The following is a 17731-nucleotide window of genomic DNA, read 5'->3' on the forward strand; positions in this document are numbered from 1 at the left end:
TAGGGGGTGGGGCATAGGGTGGGCCAAGTGAAGTGGAACAGTAGAAAGTAGGTACCAGATTTGAAAAGGCTTGGGAGTAGGTATGCAGTGGGTGGTGCTCATGTTGTACAGGCAGGGCAGTGGTAGTTCTGAGTCCATCTTGGTTTGTTTTGTATGGAAGCATCTGTACTTCTTGAAGTTTTTTTCATGCACTTGGAAGGGAACCAAGCAAATGTGGGTCTGACTTCTGATTCCCCCATCAACTGGCTTGGTGGCTTTGGGCAAATCCTGTCCTAACCTCATTTCTTCATCTGTAAAGTGGGGGTTGTGCCTACCTTGAAGAGTGGTTTTAAGGATTAGAGATAATATATGCAAAATCCTCTCTAGGATATTAGCAGGCTCTTAGACAGAAACAGCGTTTTTACAAGTTGTTATTGCCTATTCTCTGCTGCAAGAAAGGTCCTATTCTTGTTGGGGACATGTCCATTGGGTCACTTCCTTTGATCTCCCCAGGTTTTCCTCTGAGGGCACCATCCTCCCAACTCCCTAGGCTATTTTTCAGAGCTCCACACTTGCCTCCTGTATGAAGACCAGCCTGATCCTTCCAGCAAATTACCCTCCTATGAACATTCTGAGAAGCAGGTTCAACTCTCTTAAGCCACTTATTGCATTCTGCATAGTAGAATAAGTGTTAGTGTTCATAGTCTACTCTTTCTCTTAGAAAATAAGCCCTTGGAGGTTTGAGAGCCTCCAGGCCTCTTGGAACCAGCTCTGACACCAGGTGATGATCATAATCCCTGGCAGTAGTTATCATCCCAAGTACTAGAGGGCAGAGACTGGGCTTCTTCCTCTCCAGCACTTGGGGTGCCCTGTACATGTGAAACACTCAACTAACCACGTGATCCCAGGAGAGCAGTGAGGATGCTCCTGATACAGGAGAGCGGAAAATCCCTTTGGAGCAGAACCAAGGCTTTCCTGTGCCTCACTGATCTTCTCTGTTCCTGCCAGTCTAACTGACCTGCAAAGCCTTTGCACCAGAGCTCCTCCTGCCAAACATATTCCATGTGTGAGAAACTCTTATTTTCCTATGGTATCCTATACCCTGATGACCCTTCCCACATTCTACCTTGTATTACGGTAAACTTGTATACATGTTTTTGTCCTAATCAGCCTGTAAGCACCTTGACTGCTCTGTCTTCATAAAGAATATCTTACATGTGCACAACCACTTCATCTTTTGCCTCACTTGACCCTCACAATGGAGCTGTGAGGGAGGTACTTTCTGCTGGAGACAGACATGGAGCAGGGAACTGATTTGCTGTCTCTCAGCAATAAAGGTTTACTGCATGGATAAGGATGACAAATGAGAATTCTGGACTATCCCCCTCGGCTCCTGAATAATTCCAGGCATTCAAGGGTACTTCTCTTCTGCTATTATAATGAATTACATGTGAAGCTATGAAGACTTCGGGCTTGAACAGCTGCCGCTAGAGCTCTCCATCTTGCTGGAAGGGCTTCTTGCAGGCCTGGGTCAGGAGGCTCCCTGGGTGCTACATACAGGATTTTTTTTGAGGATATGGAGATGCGCAGGACACAATCCCAGCAATCCAGGTGCTTACAGGCTGATTATACACCCATGCACACAGAGTGCCATAATACAAAATAGGATGTGGTAAGGTTCATGCAAGTTCAGAGGAGAAAGCAAGTGTGGCTGATGAACATCAAGGAGCAGTGACCTTCATGGACAGAATTTGAGCTGGCCCTTTAACCAATGAGGAGGATTCAAACAGAGGTGAGGTGTATGGGGGTCAGGGAGAATATTCCGGCAGTGGGAGTAATGAGCAAAGATGCATGGAACTGAAGAGCCTGTTCAGGCCAGAGTAAGTCCACCTGGAGCAGTGGGGTTTGAGAATTTCCTGTCTAAGGCCTCCCTTACCTCTCTAAGGCTATTTCTTATTCTGCAAAACTGGGATAAGAGTACCCACCTCACTGGGTTGTTTGAGGAAAAATGAGATAATGAATTTCCAGCCTATTGCTTGGCTATTAACTGTTAGCTGTTCTATCACCACCACTTGTGCACTGGGTTAAGTAGTCTAAGTTCTGGCAGAACAGAAAGGATGGGGGGCACTCAGCAACAGAGGGAGGAAATACAGAGCTAGCTAAAGCCACTTCATGAGGCGCAAGCTTCTTCCAGATGGCGTCAGAGTGTGTGCCAGCAATGGGGGCTGTAGCCCAGGGGGCTGTAGCTAATTCCTGTCTGAGAGGAATTAGCAGTTCATTGTTCAGATAGCAGAGTTGGGAGGGTGCCTGCTCGTCATTTTACAGAAAATGACAGCAAGGCTGAGATGGCTGAAGTTCCCTTGGCTTCTCCACTAAGGTAACTTCTTGAGAGTACAGTGTGAAGTCTATCTTGTGCCTGTGTATAAGCTTTACTTTCTAGGGGTGGAAAAGCTGGTGACCTGTATCTGGATACCTGTCTATCCAGCTTCCACATGGTCTGGATCTACCCTTTCAATCTCAGAGATGTTTCCGGTTCTTCTCAAGTACTTACCCTTGGGAAATCCAAGCTAACAGAAGTCCTAGAGGTCAATTTTTCTCTCCTTGACCATTTGTCTACTCTCTTTGTATAATGACCAATCGGGGTAAGTGAGGGCATTAACTCTTTCCTTAGAGACTTTTTGTACAGACCTTATCCAGTCTTGGTGCAAGGGCTCCAAGAAGCTCACTTTGAGAAATATGATTCTAACCTGTGAATCTAAATTCCTCCTGGGCATTATCCCTCTCTGCTCTTATTCTCTCCTTGGTAGAATCAGAGAACAAGACGTAATAGTCCCTCCAGTACTTAAATCTAAAAGTCCTCCACCACTCTGCGGGCACCTGGAGAGAGGCTGCAGGTCCTTGGCTTCAAAACATTAGCCAGTGAAAAGTCCTTCCCCAAGCTGCAACCAGCTAGCCCAGGTCAGCAGCATGAGGAATGCATTTCTGAGGGCTGCCCTCAGGCAGAGAAGGACACCTCCTACCAGAAACATGATGTTCTGAAGCACCCTCAGAGTCTCCTTGCCTGGGGAGTTGTACTGGGGACAGGATGCGCAGGGTGCTTTTTCAGAGACAGGAGTCTGAGGAAAGGCCCAGAGACACACATGTGGGGAACAATATTGGCCACTATTCTTGGAAAATGAACTCTGTTCCAGGCACTGCACTCAGCACTTGATATGTGTTAGCTTACTGAATCCCTATCATAAACCTCCAAGGTATGTATTACTGTAAACACTACTTCTCTCATTTTACAGGTGAGGAAAATGATGCACTGAGGGGTTAAGTAACTGTACAGTCACATAGCTATGTAGGCAGTGCCAATATTCAAAGTCATGAACGTCTGAGACATCAACTCAAGCTTTTAGGCCAAGGCAGGAGGCTCGCTTGAGCCCAGGTGCTCAAGACCAGCCTGGGCAACATGGTGAGACCCCATTTCCACATACATGCATATATACATACATACATAACTCAGGCTTTTATCATGAGAAGACAGTGACAACCTGAAGAGCACAAGAACTATAATGTTCAGTCCAGCCGGTTTAAATTGTGACAAATGTACTACAGGAAGCTTCATGGGAACATGTGTCTTTTCCCTCTCTAATATCATCCTTGGGGATGAGGTGAACAAACACTTTTTACTCCTCTCCATCAATGACCTCTCAAGGACCTACCATCCATGCAACTTGTGATTGAGGATCAGCTGCTCTGCACTGCCACACACCCCCTCCCTGGCCTGATTCCCTATTTGTCCCTGCCTCCTTGCTGACAAGTCCTACTGCATCATAGTGAAGATCTCCCTTTGCCAGCCTTTAAGACTGGTTAGGTGGCCGGGCGTGGTGGCTCACACCTGTAATCCCAGCACTTTGGGAGGCTGAGGCAGGCAGATCACCTGAAGTCAGGAGTTCGAGACCAGACTGGCCAACATGGCAAAACCCCGTCTCTACTAAAAATATAAAAATTAGCCGGGAGTGGTGGCATGTGCCTGTAATCCCAGCTACTTGGGAGGCTGAGGCAGAAGAATTGCTTGAACCTGGGAGGTGGAGGTTGCAGTGAGCTGAGATCATGCTACTGCACTCCAGCCCCATTTCAAAAAAGAAAAAGAAAAAAAAAAAGAAAAAAAAGACTGGCTAGGTGACCACCTGGAGACTGTCATGGTCCATTCAGATACCAAGGTCTGGCTCCCAACAACTTGTAGCCAAGTCCCTGCTTCCCTTAGGATGCCTTCCTCCTACTAAGCTACTCCAGGTCCAGAGCCTAGCCCCTTGCCCTAGCTTCCTGCAGAGAATAGGGACACATTGGGCAGGGCCTAGAGACAGAGCAGCTCAGATTTTGACAATGGGAATTTGGGTGATAGGGCAAGAGCACAGACGTACAGGTAGGAAACTGGAGGGCATGGAACAAGTAACTGGGAAGAGTCCAGTTTGGTCACAATACAGAGTCTGTAAAAGGGAGACATGCGAAAAGCCTGGAAAGACCTTTCTGGTCTGAAAACAAACTGGTGAGGATGCCATTAGTCTGGATTCTCCCCTTAGTATGTCTGCCGAGGTGATACAATTTCTAGAAACAGAGCTTTGAAGCCTCTGGGGTAGAGAAAGCCTAGCCAGGACATCCAAGGGCTCCTGCTGGAGAAGGCTTCAAGATAATCAATATCTCTATTATAACTTTGGTTTCCTTGCTCTAAAAACAGGGAATAATCATAGTATCTGCCTTAAAGCAGTTCATAGAATTTACTGAAAGGATGCCTGACATGTGGTTAAGAGTTCAATAAAAGTTTGCAAATATAGGACAGGCGCAGTGGCTCATGCCTGTAATCCTAGTACTTTCGGAGGCCAAGGCGGGTGGATCACCTGAGGTCAGGATTTTGAGACCAGCCTGGCCAACATGGTGAAACCCTGTTTCTACTAAAAGTACAAAAATTAGCTGAGCGTGGCAGCATGTGCCTGTAGTCCCAGCTACATGGGAGGCAGAGGTTGCAGTGAGCCAAGATTGTGCCACTGTGCTCCAGTGACAGAGTGAGATTCCGTCTCAAAAAAAAAAAGTTTGCAAATATGATCCATAGGTAAAAATGGAACACTTAATAGTTGACCTCAAACACCTCCCACCCCATCCCAGGAAACAGCGGAACTATACAACCAATTGCTATGGCCACAACCTATGTGTCTTGGTTCCTAATAACATTATTATTTGTACTTATTTGTTTTAGCCTACAAGAAACAAGAGTTTCAGGCTGGGTGCGGTGGTTCACGCCTGTAATCCCAGCACTTTGGGAGGTCGAGGCTGGCGGATCACCTGAGGTCGGGGGTTTGAGACCAGCCTGACCAACATGGAGAAACCCCATCTCTACTAAAAATATAAAATTAGCCAGGTGTGGTGGCGCATGCCTGTAATCCCAGCCACTCGGGAGGCTGAGGCAGGAGAATCGCTTGAACCCGGGAGGCGGAGGTTGCAGTGAGCCGAGATCGCGCCATTGCATTCCAGCCTGGGCAACAAGAGCGAAACTCCGTTTCTAAAATAAAGAAAGAAACAAAAGTTTCATAATTACATTATCAACATTGCCACTAACAATAAACCTCTTAAGTAATGTTTAAGTTTGTGTTGCAGTTTGTATTATCCTGAGAAGAAATTCCACTAAAGATGAATAGCAGAGAACTGTGTTCAGGTAAGCTGAATTAATTCCTTTCTCTGGGGAGTTATGTTGTCACCTTGATATAGTTTCACTTGTTTCTATTTCAACGTTTGTTTTTAATCCCATCTTCACTCCTCCCCTTCCTTACTGCTACCACCCTACCTCGAGGCACATCCTCTCTCACCTGGACTAATGCAGGAGTTCTGTCTCTTGGCTTTAACTCCAGCCCCTTGAAAATTCTGAATGATTTTTACAAAATGCAACTCAGATGCTGTCATCCCCTGATTAAAGTCCTTCAGCTTTGTTACCATGACCTACAAGGCTCTGTATTAGCCAAGGTCTGACTCTAGCCTCATTTCATGCCCTTCTCCCTTGGCACACTGACCTCCTTTTTGTTCTTCCAAGACCCGAACTTTAACCTCAGTCTCTTTGCATTCTCTTCATTACTTTCTAGCACATCTCTCTGTATTCTTCACTGCCTTATTACAATCGGAACTCATATATTTGTTTACTTGTTTATTTCTGTCTCCTCAAGAATACAAGTTCCACAAAGGTAGAGATCTTGTCCGTCTGGCTAACTATTGACTCTCCTTGTGCCTAACACAGTGCCTGATTCATACTACTCAATAAATACTTATGGAATGAATGAAACTTGAGTTAACTCCTCTGACAACCATGTGCAAAGTATCTGAGAAATGTGAAATTACTATAAAAGACATCTGAGCAGATCAAGTAGAGATAAAAACACAAAAACTCATGCACCAAGCTCCTCTGGGCTTCATGCAGAGCCAATTCACTCTCATTTTATATACAAAATTCCAACAAGCTTGACTAACTGGTTTCCTTGTCTATAGCCAATTTAAAACAGTAAATACTACAGAAGAGGAGAGATACTGTCAAAATTAACTGTTGACAGCAGTAGGAAATTAAAGAGGGAGGACACAGAAAAATATACGTGAAATCTCAAACCCAGGTATTCTGGGACCATCTAACTTAGAGCAAACAGCCCTACCCCTCAAGGGTATTGTTGTACAGTGAAGTATTTAAAGATAATTATTATTATCATAATCATTAGAATATGACAGCCAGGCATGGTGGCTCATGTCTATAATCCTAGCACTTGGGGAGGCCGAAGCAGGAGGATCACTTGAGCTTAAGTGTTCATGACCAGCCTGGGCAACATAGTGAGAACTTATCTCTACAAAAAATACAAAAATTAGCCAGGCATGGTGGTGTGTGCCCATAGTCCTAGCTACTCAGGAGGCTGCAGTAAACAAAAGTTGCACAACTGCACTCCAGCCTGGGCAACAGAGTGAGACCCTGTTTCTTAAAAAAAATAAAAAATAGAATGTGATTATCCTAATCATCATCATTATTAGCAAGTGCCTGGTATATAGATGTCAATGAATTATGTACAAGATACATTTTAGAAATTTTCCATCAAAAAAGGAGAAAGTTTTAGTTTTAGAGGGATCTTTGGTCATATGAAAAATCTGATATTCATTCCCCACTGGCAGTAGATAATTGTGCTTTTGCTGTTTTTCTTTTCACTAATTCTAAACTTCTTTCAATTTCCTCATATTCTGAGACTAAGTAATGAAATACATGATCAAGTCTTTGTGATTTGATTGACTTATACTAGGAGTTATGGACTTGGGATTCAGGGGCAGATTTCAGCAGTTGTGTGAACCCCTTTGTATTCTATGTGTGGCCAGGCATGGCGGCTCATGCCTGTAATCCCATCACTTTGGGAAGCCAAGGTAGGCAGAGCACCTGAGGTAAGGAGTTTGAGACCAGCCTGACTAACATGGAGAAACCCCATCTCTACTAAAATACATCTCTACTAAAATACGGGAGTGGTGGCACATGCCTGTAATCCCAGCTACTCGGGAAGCTGAGGCAGGATAATCACTTGAACAGGATAATCCACTTGAACCGAAGGTGCGAAGGTTGCGTTGAGCCCCAAGACTGCACCAACTGCCAACTCTAGCCTTGGCCACAAAGGAGTGAAACTCCCAATCTCAAAAAAACACAAAAAAAAAAAAAAAAAAAAGAAAAACAAATTTCCACATTTGAGTGATCTGCAGTTTTTCTAAGGAGATGGTCTGTGGCTTTCATTAGACTCTCCAAAGGGACCCCAATCCCAAGGAGATTAAGAATCCCTGACTCACATCATTATTTCCTCCCAGCATTATCTCTCCAGACTCAAGAAGCAGCACCAGCTTTGATTTTAAAATTCAGTTCCTTAGAATGGATGTGGTGGCTCACGCCTGTAATCCCAGCACTTTGGGAGGCCGAGGTGGGCAGATCACCTTGAAGTCAGGAGTTTGAGACCAGCCTGGCCAACATGGTGAAACACTGTCTCTACTGAAAATACAAAAATTAGCCAGGCATGGTGACACGCGCCTGTAATACCAGCTAGTTGGGAGGCTGAGACAGGAGAATCGTTCGAGCCTGGGAGGGGGAGGTTGCAGTGAGCCCAGATCACGCCACTATACTCCGGCCTGGGCAACAAGAGCAAAACTCCATCTCAAAATAAATAAATAAGATAAAATAAAATTCAGATTCCTTGGGACAGTTACTTAAGTCTCTCTGTCCCTCTGGTTCCATATATGAAAAATGAGGACACCAAACCTGCTGGGTTGTTAGGTTAAATAAGAAAACTTACACCTAAGTGCCCTTGTAGATCCTCAATATGTTAGCTACCACTACTATTATTATAAAGAGACCTAAGCATAGACAGGTGACTCTACCTGCTAATAAAACCTGTTTCAAGATTTGGTGATGAAAACTGAAAGTCAAACTTCAAGTCTTGACGCAACATAGTTTTACACAATGGAAAGACAATGCTATTTAGTTCTTAATCCCTACTGCTACAATCTTTTATTAGGGTAATACTTTAAAGGAATAATGGCCAATTTCTCTGAGAAGCCTTTTCCTCCTAAGTCTTTAAAAGATAAAAGACCTGTAGCTTAAATCCTATTCCAACCTCTTACTGATTATGTGTCCCTAACTAAATCATTTCTATTTGCTTACTTATATAAGGGAGGGGCTAATAAGACTTCTCTCATTGGGTTCTTGGGAACATTAAATGAGACGCAGCATGTAAAATGTTCACAGTGCCTGACAAGTAGTAGATACTAAGTAGGTGGTAGCTACTACCATCATTATCATCTTATTAGGAAGTGCCTGGTATATAGTAAGGTGGTTGTCAATCAGTGCTAACTAATCTTTTCTTCCATCCCATCCCATCTGGCCAGCCCTGAACTCTTCCTTACCTGAAGCACGCTATGGTTCATCTGGAACTGCAGGATGGCCTCGAAGAGGTTCCAAAATGTATACTCTGGCCACAGAACAGGTTGGAACACCAGGCAGGAGTGAGAGGTCTGGGAAAGGAAGGGAGGAGAGTATGATTTAGTAACATGTTGCTGGGCCGCACCCCTGGTCAGTCCTCCAAGGAAAAAGCAGGCTAAGCAGGACCCAGAAGCCCTGAGATGAGAATGGTACAGGCATCCTGAGCTGTAGCTGCAGCTGCTGCTGGCCCTGATTCACTCACTAGTAGGGGAAGGAGTCACTTGAGGCAGCCAGATCACCTGCCTGTGGCAAAGCAGAACTAAAACGAGACTAGATCAACATTTCCACCAGGATTTTTCTAAGAGCCAATTTTAGGACTATGAAATAACATCTGGATTATGTTATTGGCTCTTGGCCCTTAGAGGGCATCTGGAAGACATACTGTCTGATAAAGGTCAGCAAGGAACAAATGGTAGCTGCCACTGTTATTTTTAAGTAGCAGCAGCAGGGCACAGTGGTTGAGAGCATAGGCTCTGGAGCCAGACTGCCTGGCTTTGAATTTTGGCTCCAACCATTTACCATTTATTCGAGCAGGGGTAATTTCACCTGGGCCTGAGATTCCTCAAATGTAAAACTGGATAATAGAAATACCTAATTTTTGGGTACTGTTTAGATTAAATGAGATAACATATGTATAGCAAAGAGCCAGGTGTACTTTAATAATAATCACTGATGAAGAATCCCTTTTGGAACACTCTTGACAGCCACTGCCTGATATCTCTAGTGGTGAGGAATTCAGTACATCATGGGGGATTACTAGTTGTCAGATAGCCTGTTTGGCTTTTTATGCTAAACCAATGTCACCTTCCCTACAACTTCTACCAAGGTCCCAGGTATTTTTTCTGGAACAGGTTTGTTTCTTCTTCAAAGTGACATTCTTTCAAATATTTCAAGGCTAGATTAGAGCTGCCTGTTATCAGTTCCCAAGGTTGTAATGATTTGTTCAGAGTTTGTCTTTGCTAGCAAACGGTAAGTTTCAAGACAGTAGGGATCATTTCTGACTCGGTCACTGCTATATTTCCAGCATATAGAAGGAACTCAACATTTTTTTCCAAGGGAATACATTGTCACTTACTTCCCTTTTCCAGACCACTATCCTTTCCTCATTTTTTATAAGACATGAGATTCCTTGCTTTCCAGTTTGGCCTCTTCCAGTAAGTCCTCAAGTTTTTCAGTGTAACTAATCTGTACACTGAGTAACTGACTCTGTAGTCTCTTAAAATTCAGCCTATCTGTAAACTTCCCAAACGTGATCTGAGCAGCACAGTGGGCCATAGAACCAACAGGTGCACACTGCACATTTTTTTTCAGACAGAGTCTCACTGTGTTGCCCAGGCTGGAGTGCAGTGGCACGATCTCGCCTCACTGCAACCTCTGCCTCCTGGATTCAAGTGATTCTCCCACCTCAGTCACCTAAGTAGCTGGGACTACAGGCACCTACCACCATGCCAGGCTAATTTTTGTATTTTTAGTAGAGACGGGTGTTCACCATGTTGGCTGGATTGGTGTCAAACTCCTGACCTCAAGTGATCCGCCTGCCTCAGCCTCCCAAAGTGCTGGGATTACAGGCGTGAGCCACCATGCCCCGCGTTAGCTCATTTTAAGATTGTGGTCCATCAAAATTTCTGGAGCTTTATCATGTGAGCTGCTTCCAAATGGAGTCTCTCCCTCCAACCTCTCCTAGAACAAGGACTTCCCCTAGTTATGTGCTATCCAGGGACCAAGTTAACAGGGGATGGAAACTTGAGTGTTTGCATATTGTTTATATCCCTCATGGACCATGTTTTGTTTGCATAGCTATGGCCCTTTATCCTGAAGAGGAGGGACTAGTAACTGCAAGGCAAGCTTCTAACCCAGAGGGGCTAGGGTCCCTGGCAGGTTACCAAGGCAAGAGCTTATGCTCAGGGATGCAAGACAGAAGTCCCATTCCTTGAATAGGGGCACAATGAAGTTTTCACTACAGTTGGATTCGCAAAGCCAGCGACAGATGAGGAATGGACATCAAATATTATCAGACACAGCCTAGAGATGCTTCTCCAGATTTTAGCTTTCCCCTGAAGTACTCGGGCCCCAGCCTGTCTGGGAGTGGGGATGGACCACTCTAATCCATTCTGTGGATACAGCTGGTTTTCCCCATGACACAAACATAATAGTACTTGGAAATGACCAACCTGCCATAGCAAGAAGTCACTCAGCCGCACTTCTCCAGAAGTCCGTATCAAGATGTCAGGGTGAGGAGAGCGGTTGGTATAGAGGCACTTATCAAGCAGAGACTCAGAGACATCACTAAGGTAAGCAAGAGGAGACAAAGAGAGGCACACATCCTGTAGTATTCTCTTTCTGTAGTATTCTCATGGTGAACTTCCATACATAGGCTTCCCAGTTAATACAATACCACCAAATACACTAGCCAATACTATGTGATACACTGAAGGCCCTCAACAAATGTTTGCTAAATTAATGAATGAATTTAAATCTTTACAACTACATAAGGTATTTCATTTTTTTAAGAGAATACAATGTCAAATTCTTTCTTTTCTCTCTTTTTTTATTTTCTGCCTTTTTCCACCTGTTCTGATACATAAGGTATTTCTTTTTTTTTTTGAGACAGAATCTCACACTGTTCCCCAGACTGAAGTGCAGTGGCACGATCTTGGCTCACTGCAAGCTCTGCCTCCTGGGTTCATGCCATTATCCTGCCTCAGCCTCCCGAGTAGCTGGGACTATAGGCACCCAGTTAATTTTTTTTTTTTTTTTTTTTTTTTTGTATTTTTAGTAGAGACAAGGTTTCACCATGTTAGCCAGGATGGTCTCGATCTCCTGACCTAGTGATCCGCCTGCCTCGGCCTCCAAAAGTGCTGGGATTATAGGCGTGAGCCACCATGCTCAGCAGATACATAAGGTATTTCTATCCTCATTTTATAGATAAGGAAACTGAGGCTCAAAGATGAATAATTTGCTGAAAGTCATTTAGCCTCAGGCCCAAAACCAGATGCACCCACAAGAATATCTGTTGTCTTTTGCTTAAAACATCTTGTTTTTTAAAATACATATATCCTATGACCCAGTATGTGATGAAATACTATGCAACTGCATTCTAAAAATAAAGATAATCGAAATGTACTGATTTGGAAAGATGTCCAAAATCTAATGTTAAATGTAAAAGGCAAGTTTCAGAAAATATATAGTATAAAACACACATACACACACATTCAAACATTCACACATGCATATAAGTACACATAAACAACGAACAAAGTCTAAAAAGACACATCATACTATTAACAGTGGATTGGATAAGGAAGAAAAGACTCTCTTTTTACTTTATGCACTTCTGTTATTGTTTGAATTTGTGTAAATACCTTTTTTGGCCAGGCGTGGTGACTCATGCCTGTAATCCCGGTACTTTGGGAGGCTGAGGCAGGCAGATCACCTACAATCAGGAGTTCAAGACCAGCCTGGCCAACAAGGTGAAACCCCATCTCTACCAAAAGTATAAAAATTAGCCAGGTGTGGTGGCATATGCCTGTAGTCCCAGCTACTCGGGAGGCTGAAGCAGGAGAATCACTGGAACCCCGGAGGTGGAGGTTGCAGTGAGCCCAGATTACGCCACTGAACTCCAGTCTGAGTGACAGAGCAAGGCTCTGTCTCAAAACACAAAAACACAAAACATTTTTTTTTCCAGACAGGGTCTCCCTCTGTTGCCCAGACTGGAGTGCAGTGGTGTGATCTCAGCTCACTGCTACCTCCACCTTCCATGCTCAAGCAATCCTCCCACCTCAGCTTCCCAGGTAGCTGGGACCACAGGTGTGCAACACCATGCTCAGCAAATTTATTTTTAAAACCTTAGTTAAGTCATATGGACCCCGAAACATTGCAAAAATTCCACATTATTTAGGATTTTAAATAAATAGCAATATGATCAGTTCTCCTGTGTTTGATAAGAGCTACTTTCCCAAGCACACAGATGGTCAGAAAGGAGACAGAATTGAAGAAAACTGGTGACTGGAAGCATTTATCTGAAGTAAAACTATCCTGTCCACAGAAAGAGGGCATGGCTGGTGTCTGCTGGCTCCACGAATGCTGTTTACCTGTCCTACCAACTACCCAGAAGCAGAATTCAGAATGTCCAGGTAGTTAAGAGTTGCATCTTGGAAAGGGTCCAGAAGACAAAATTTCTTGGTGGGAACATGCTTCTGGATGCATGGTCAGGAAAGCAGAAAGATCTGGGCTGAGTGTTCAAAACCAGACTCTACGCTTACTAGTTGTGTGTCTTTAGGCAAGTTATTCATCTCTTTTTTTTTTTGGAGATAGAGTCTTGCTCTGTCACCCAGGCTAGAGTGCAGTGGCACAATCTCGGCTCACTGCAACCTCCACCTCTCGGGTTCAAGCGATTCTCTTGCCTCAGCCTCCCAAGTAGCTGGGACTACAGGCAGCCACCACCATGTCCAGCTAATTTTTGTACTTTTAGTAAAGACAGGGTTTCACCATATTGGCCAGGCTGGTCTTGAACTCCTGACCTCAAGTGATCTGCCTGCTTCGGCCTCCCAAAGTGCTGGGATTACAGGTGTGAGCCACTGCACCCGGCCAAGTTACTCGTCTCTCTCAGTCCTCTTAAGGCAAACCACAGAGAGAGCTTTATTTTCCTTATCATCATCACAGAGGAAACAGTATTCATTTATAATTGAACAGTAAGAAGGGCTCTGGTTCAGATTTCTCTGGTAATCTGAGAGTCTAGTCTTGTCTTGGCAGCATGGTCTTAATTCTCCAAGTTACGTGAGACCGTGTACAATCCATATAATTTCTCATTCTCTTATCTTTAAAATGGGCCCATTTGCTCTTTCCCTAAGCGGCCTGAGGTAATCTGTGAAAATGGTTCACTTAACCCGGAGAAACCCACGATATCATGCAAATCAAGAGGTTCCAATCTTCGTGTTCATTTTAAGAACACTTGTGAAACTGCAGGCCATCAAGGGTATGCATATATGAAAAGCCACGAAGTATCTCAAATATGTCACTTTACAAAAACAGTGTGTACTATTCCGACGTTACAATGGTGGAGTTGGCAGGTGTGCCCAGGCCAAGCAGTGGGGCTGGACACAAGGTCGGTGGCCCAAAAGAGTGCTGACTTTTGCTGCACATGCTTAAAAATGCAGAGAGTAATGCTGAACTTAAGGGTTTAGATGTAGATTCTCTGGTCACTGAGCATATCCAAGTGAACAAAGCACCTAAGATGTGCCGCTGGACCTACAGAGCTCATGGTTGGATTAACCCATACATGACCTCTCGTTGCCACATTGAGATGATCCTTACTGAAAAGGAACAGATTGTTCCTAAACCAGAAGAGGTTGCCCAGAAGAAAAAGATATCCCAGAAGAAACTGAAGAAACAAAACTTATGGCAGGGGAGTAAATTCAGCATTAAAATAAATGTAATTAAAAGGAAAAAAAAAAAGGGCCCATTTGTCCTATCCACCTTATAGGTTATCATGAGGGTCAAATCAAATGAAATAATAGATTTGAGCGCACTTTGGGAACTATAAAGTGCTATACAAATAATAATAATAAAAAATTATTTTCAGTCCCACCAACTTGCAGTGTGACTTCAGAGATTCAGTATCTCTGAGTTTACAATTTATCTGCAAAGAGTTTCTTCTACCTACTTTAGGCAGTGGGCAGAATTCTCATGGAAAAAGCTGAGATTGTGCCAGTGCATTCCAGCCTGGGTGATATAGTAGACTCTGTCTCAAAAAAAAAAAAAGGGGAAGCTCTAAGGTGGATGGAAAGATGAAACTGACAAAATCAAAATGGAACATCTGTAGACTTTGGCCAACAAAAATCCATCACTAAATGGAATGGCGAGTTAAAGTTGTCTACGTGAAGGCTTTTCAGAAATGATCTACATTAAATAATGGTAAAATATCCATTTTTATCTATGAGAATAGGTTTTTTTGTTCGTTTTGTTTTTTGAGACAGGATCTGGCTGTTAGCCAGGCTGGAATGCAGTGATATGATCTTGGCTTACTGCAACCTCAGCCTCCTGGGCTCAAGCCATCCTTCCACCTCAGCCTCCCAAGTAGCTGTGACTACAGGTGCATACCACCACACCCAGCTAATTTTTGTACTTTTAGAGACGGGGGTTTCACCATTTTGCCCAGGCTGGTCTCGAACTCATGAGCTCAAGCGATCCAACCCGCCTCAGCCACCCAAAGTGCTGGATTACAGGTGTGAGCCACTGCACCTGATCAAAACAGTTTACATTTAAAAAATCTTGGCAAGAATAAGGTGAAATGAGCACTTTCAAACTCAGATCCTGAGGAAACAATAAAAAATGTAGACAAGTTCAGTCAAATATTTAATTGTGGCATTATTTGTAATAATGAAATATTAGAAACTGCCTATATACCCAACAAATAGAAGACTGATTAAATAAATTAATGCAAGATATAATTTACAGCCATTATAAATAATGATATGAAGAATTACTAAAAACATGGGTCAGGCCGGGTGCGGAGGCTCATGCCTGTAATCCCAGCACTTTGGGAGGCTGAGGTGGGCGGATCACGAGGTCAGGAGATCGAGACCATCCTGGCTGACACGGTGAAACCCCGTCTCCACTAAAAATACAAAAAATTAACCAGGCGTGGTGGTGCGTGCCTGTAGTCCCAGCTACTCGGAGGCTGAGGCAGGAGAATGGCGTGAACCCAGGAGGTGGAGCTTGCAGTGAGCCAAGATGGTGCCACTGCACTCCAGCCTGGACGACAAAGCAAGACTCCGTCTCAAAAAAAAAAACCAAAAACATGGGTCATGGAAAAGTACTCATAACACTGAATGAAAAAAGCATGAGTCAAAGTGTAAACTATTCATTATGTGACATCATGTGTTGTAAATACTTATGTCAAAAGTGAGTGTGTGTGTGTGTGAGACAGGGTTTCACTCTGTTGTTCAGGCTAGAGAGCAATGGCGCAACCACAGCTCATTGCAACCTCGACCTGCTGGGCTCAAGTAATCCTCCTCACTCGGCCTCCCGAGTAGCTACAGGCGTGTGCCAGCACAGCCAGCTGTTTTATTTTTGTAGAGACAGGGTCTTGCCGTGTTGCCAGGGCTGGTCTCAAACTCCAGGGCTCAAGCGATCTTCCTGCCTCAGCCTTCCAAAGTCCTGGGATAATAGGCATAAGCCACCATGCCCATCTAATTTTTTCTTTTTTACTGCCTTATTATTCATTTCAACTTTCCTGTGAGGAAGTCAATATACCACAGTGAATGAGAACACAGGCTCTGAAGCCAGGTTGAAGTCTTGGCCCCAAGGTTTGCCAACTATATGAACTTGCACAAGTTACTTTTCCTCTCCATGTCTCAGTATTCTCATCTTTAAAATGGGCATAAAAACAGTATATACTTTATAGGGTCTAAGGATAAATGTATGTGGAATACTTAATAATTGGAACAGAGTAAATGCTCAGTAAGTGTTAGCAATTACTATTAACACTATTGTTTTAGAAGAAAGACAGAGGCCTACAGGGAGTCAAGTAGCCCATTCAAGGTAACACGGTGGAATAGAATTTATTAACTATCCTTCGGTCTCAATCTAGTTCCTTCTTCTATAATTTCCAGACTCACAAAACAATCTATTAATTTAACTGCTAAAAATATACATATATACCTGGGTCAGGTGCAGTGGTTCAAACCTGTAATCCCAGCACTTTGGGAAGCCAAAGCAGGAGGATCACTTGAGCCCAGGAGTTTGAGACCAGCCTGGACAACATGGCAAGATCCTGTCTCTACAAAGAAGTCAAAAAATTAGCCAGATGTGGTAGGAGGCATCTGTGGTCCCAAATACTCAGGAAGCTGAGGTGGAGGATCTCTTGAGCCCAGGAGGTCTAGGCTGCAGTGAGCCATGTTCATACCACTGCACTTCAGCCTCAGCAACAGAGTGAAACCCTGTCTCAAAAACAAAACAAAACAAAACAGGCCAGGTGCTATGGCTCACACCTGTAATCCCAGGACTTTTGGAGGCCAAGGTGGGCAGATCATTTGAGGTCAGGAGTTCGAGATCAGCCTGGTCAACATGGTGAAACCCCATCTCTACTAAATATAAAAAAAATAGCTGGGTGTGATCCCAGCACTTTGGGAGGCCGAGGAGGGCAGATCGCGAGGTCAGGAGATCGAGACCATCCTGGCTAACATGGTGAAACCCCATTTCTACTAAAAATACAAAAAAATTAGCCGAGCGTGGTGGCAGACCCCTGTAGTCCCAGCTACTTAGGAGGCTGAGGCAGGAAAATGGTGTGAACCCAAGAGGCAGAGGTTGCAGTAAGCCGAGATCACGCCACTGCACTCCAGCCTGAGTGACAGAGCGAAACTCCATCTCAAAAAAAAAAAAAAAAAAAAAAAAAAAATCCAGGTGTGGTGGTGTGTGCCTGTAATCCTAGCTACTCAGGAGGCTGAGGCACGAGAATCACTTGAACCTGTAAGGTGGAGGTTGCAGTGAGCCGAGAGCACGCCACTGCATTTCACCCTGGGCAACAGAGCAAGACTCTATCTCAAAGAAACAAAAAAAACAAAAATATATACATACACATGCACACACACACACACACACACACACACACACACCCTGGAAGAAATAAGAATGAGGAGTTGGATGGTGATAGTGAGAAATCAGGAAAATTCCAGCTATTCGAAGCATAGAACCTAATTGTAATTTTTTTTTTTTTTTTTTTTTTTTTTTTTTTTT

General features: G+C 43.9%; 1 protein-coding gene, 1 long non-coding RNA gene and 1 pseudogene across 6 annotated transcripts in view; 2 read left to right on the top strand and 1 right to left on the bottom strand.

Moving 5' to 3' along the window:
- Window positions 1-17731, bottom strand: part of DHDDS (dehydrodolichyl diphosphate synthase subunit) — a 46788-nt gene that overhangs the window by 2751 nt on the left and 26306 nt on the right. For all 5 annotated transcript variants that reach the window (XM_017856409.1, XM_017856412.1, XM_017856408.1 and 2 more), the window contains 2 exons: window positions 11167-11281; window positions 8920-9027 (listed from right to left, as the gene is read on the bottom strand). In XM_017856409.1, coding sequence (XP_017711898.1) covers window positions 8920-9027; window positions 11167-11281 — 223 coding nt within the window. The remainder of the gene's footprint in view (window positions 1-8919; window positions 9028-11166; window positions 11282-17731) is intronic.
- LOC108518189 (uncharacterized) lies at window positions 1284-6292 on the top strand. Its single transcript, XR_001882311.1, has 3 exons — window positions 1284-1771; window positions 5617-5674; window positions 6177-6292. It is a non-coding gene; the product is annotated as an uncharacterized LOC108518189 (long non-coding RNA).
- The window catches only part of LOC108518142 (60S ribosomal protein L17 pseudogene), a 4433-nt pseudogene continuing 659 nt past the window's right edge, over window positions 13958-17731 (top strand).

This window comes from Rhinopithecus bieti, unplaced genomic scaffold, assembly GCF_001698545.2.
Source record: "Rhinopithecus bieti isolate Rb0 unplaced genomic scaffold, ASM169854v2 scaffold_41082, whole genome shotgun sequence".
Classification (NCBI taxonomy): domain Eukaryota; kingdom Metazoa; phylum Chordata; class Mammalia; order Primates; family Cercopithecidae; genus Rhinopithecus; species Rhinopithecus bieti.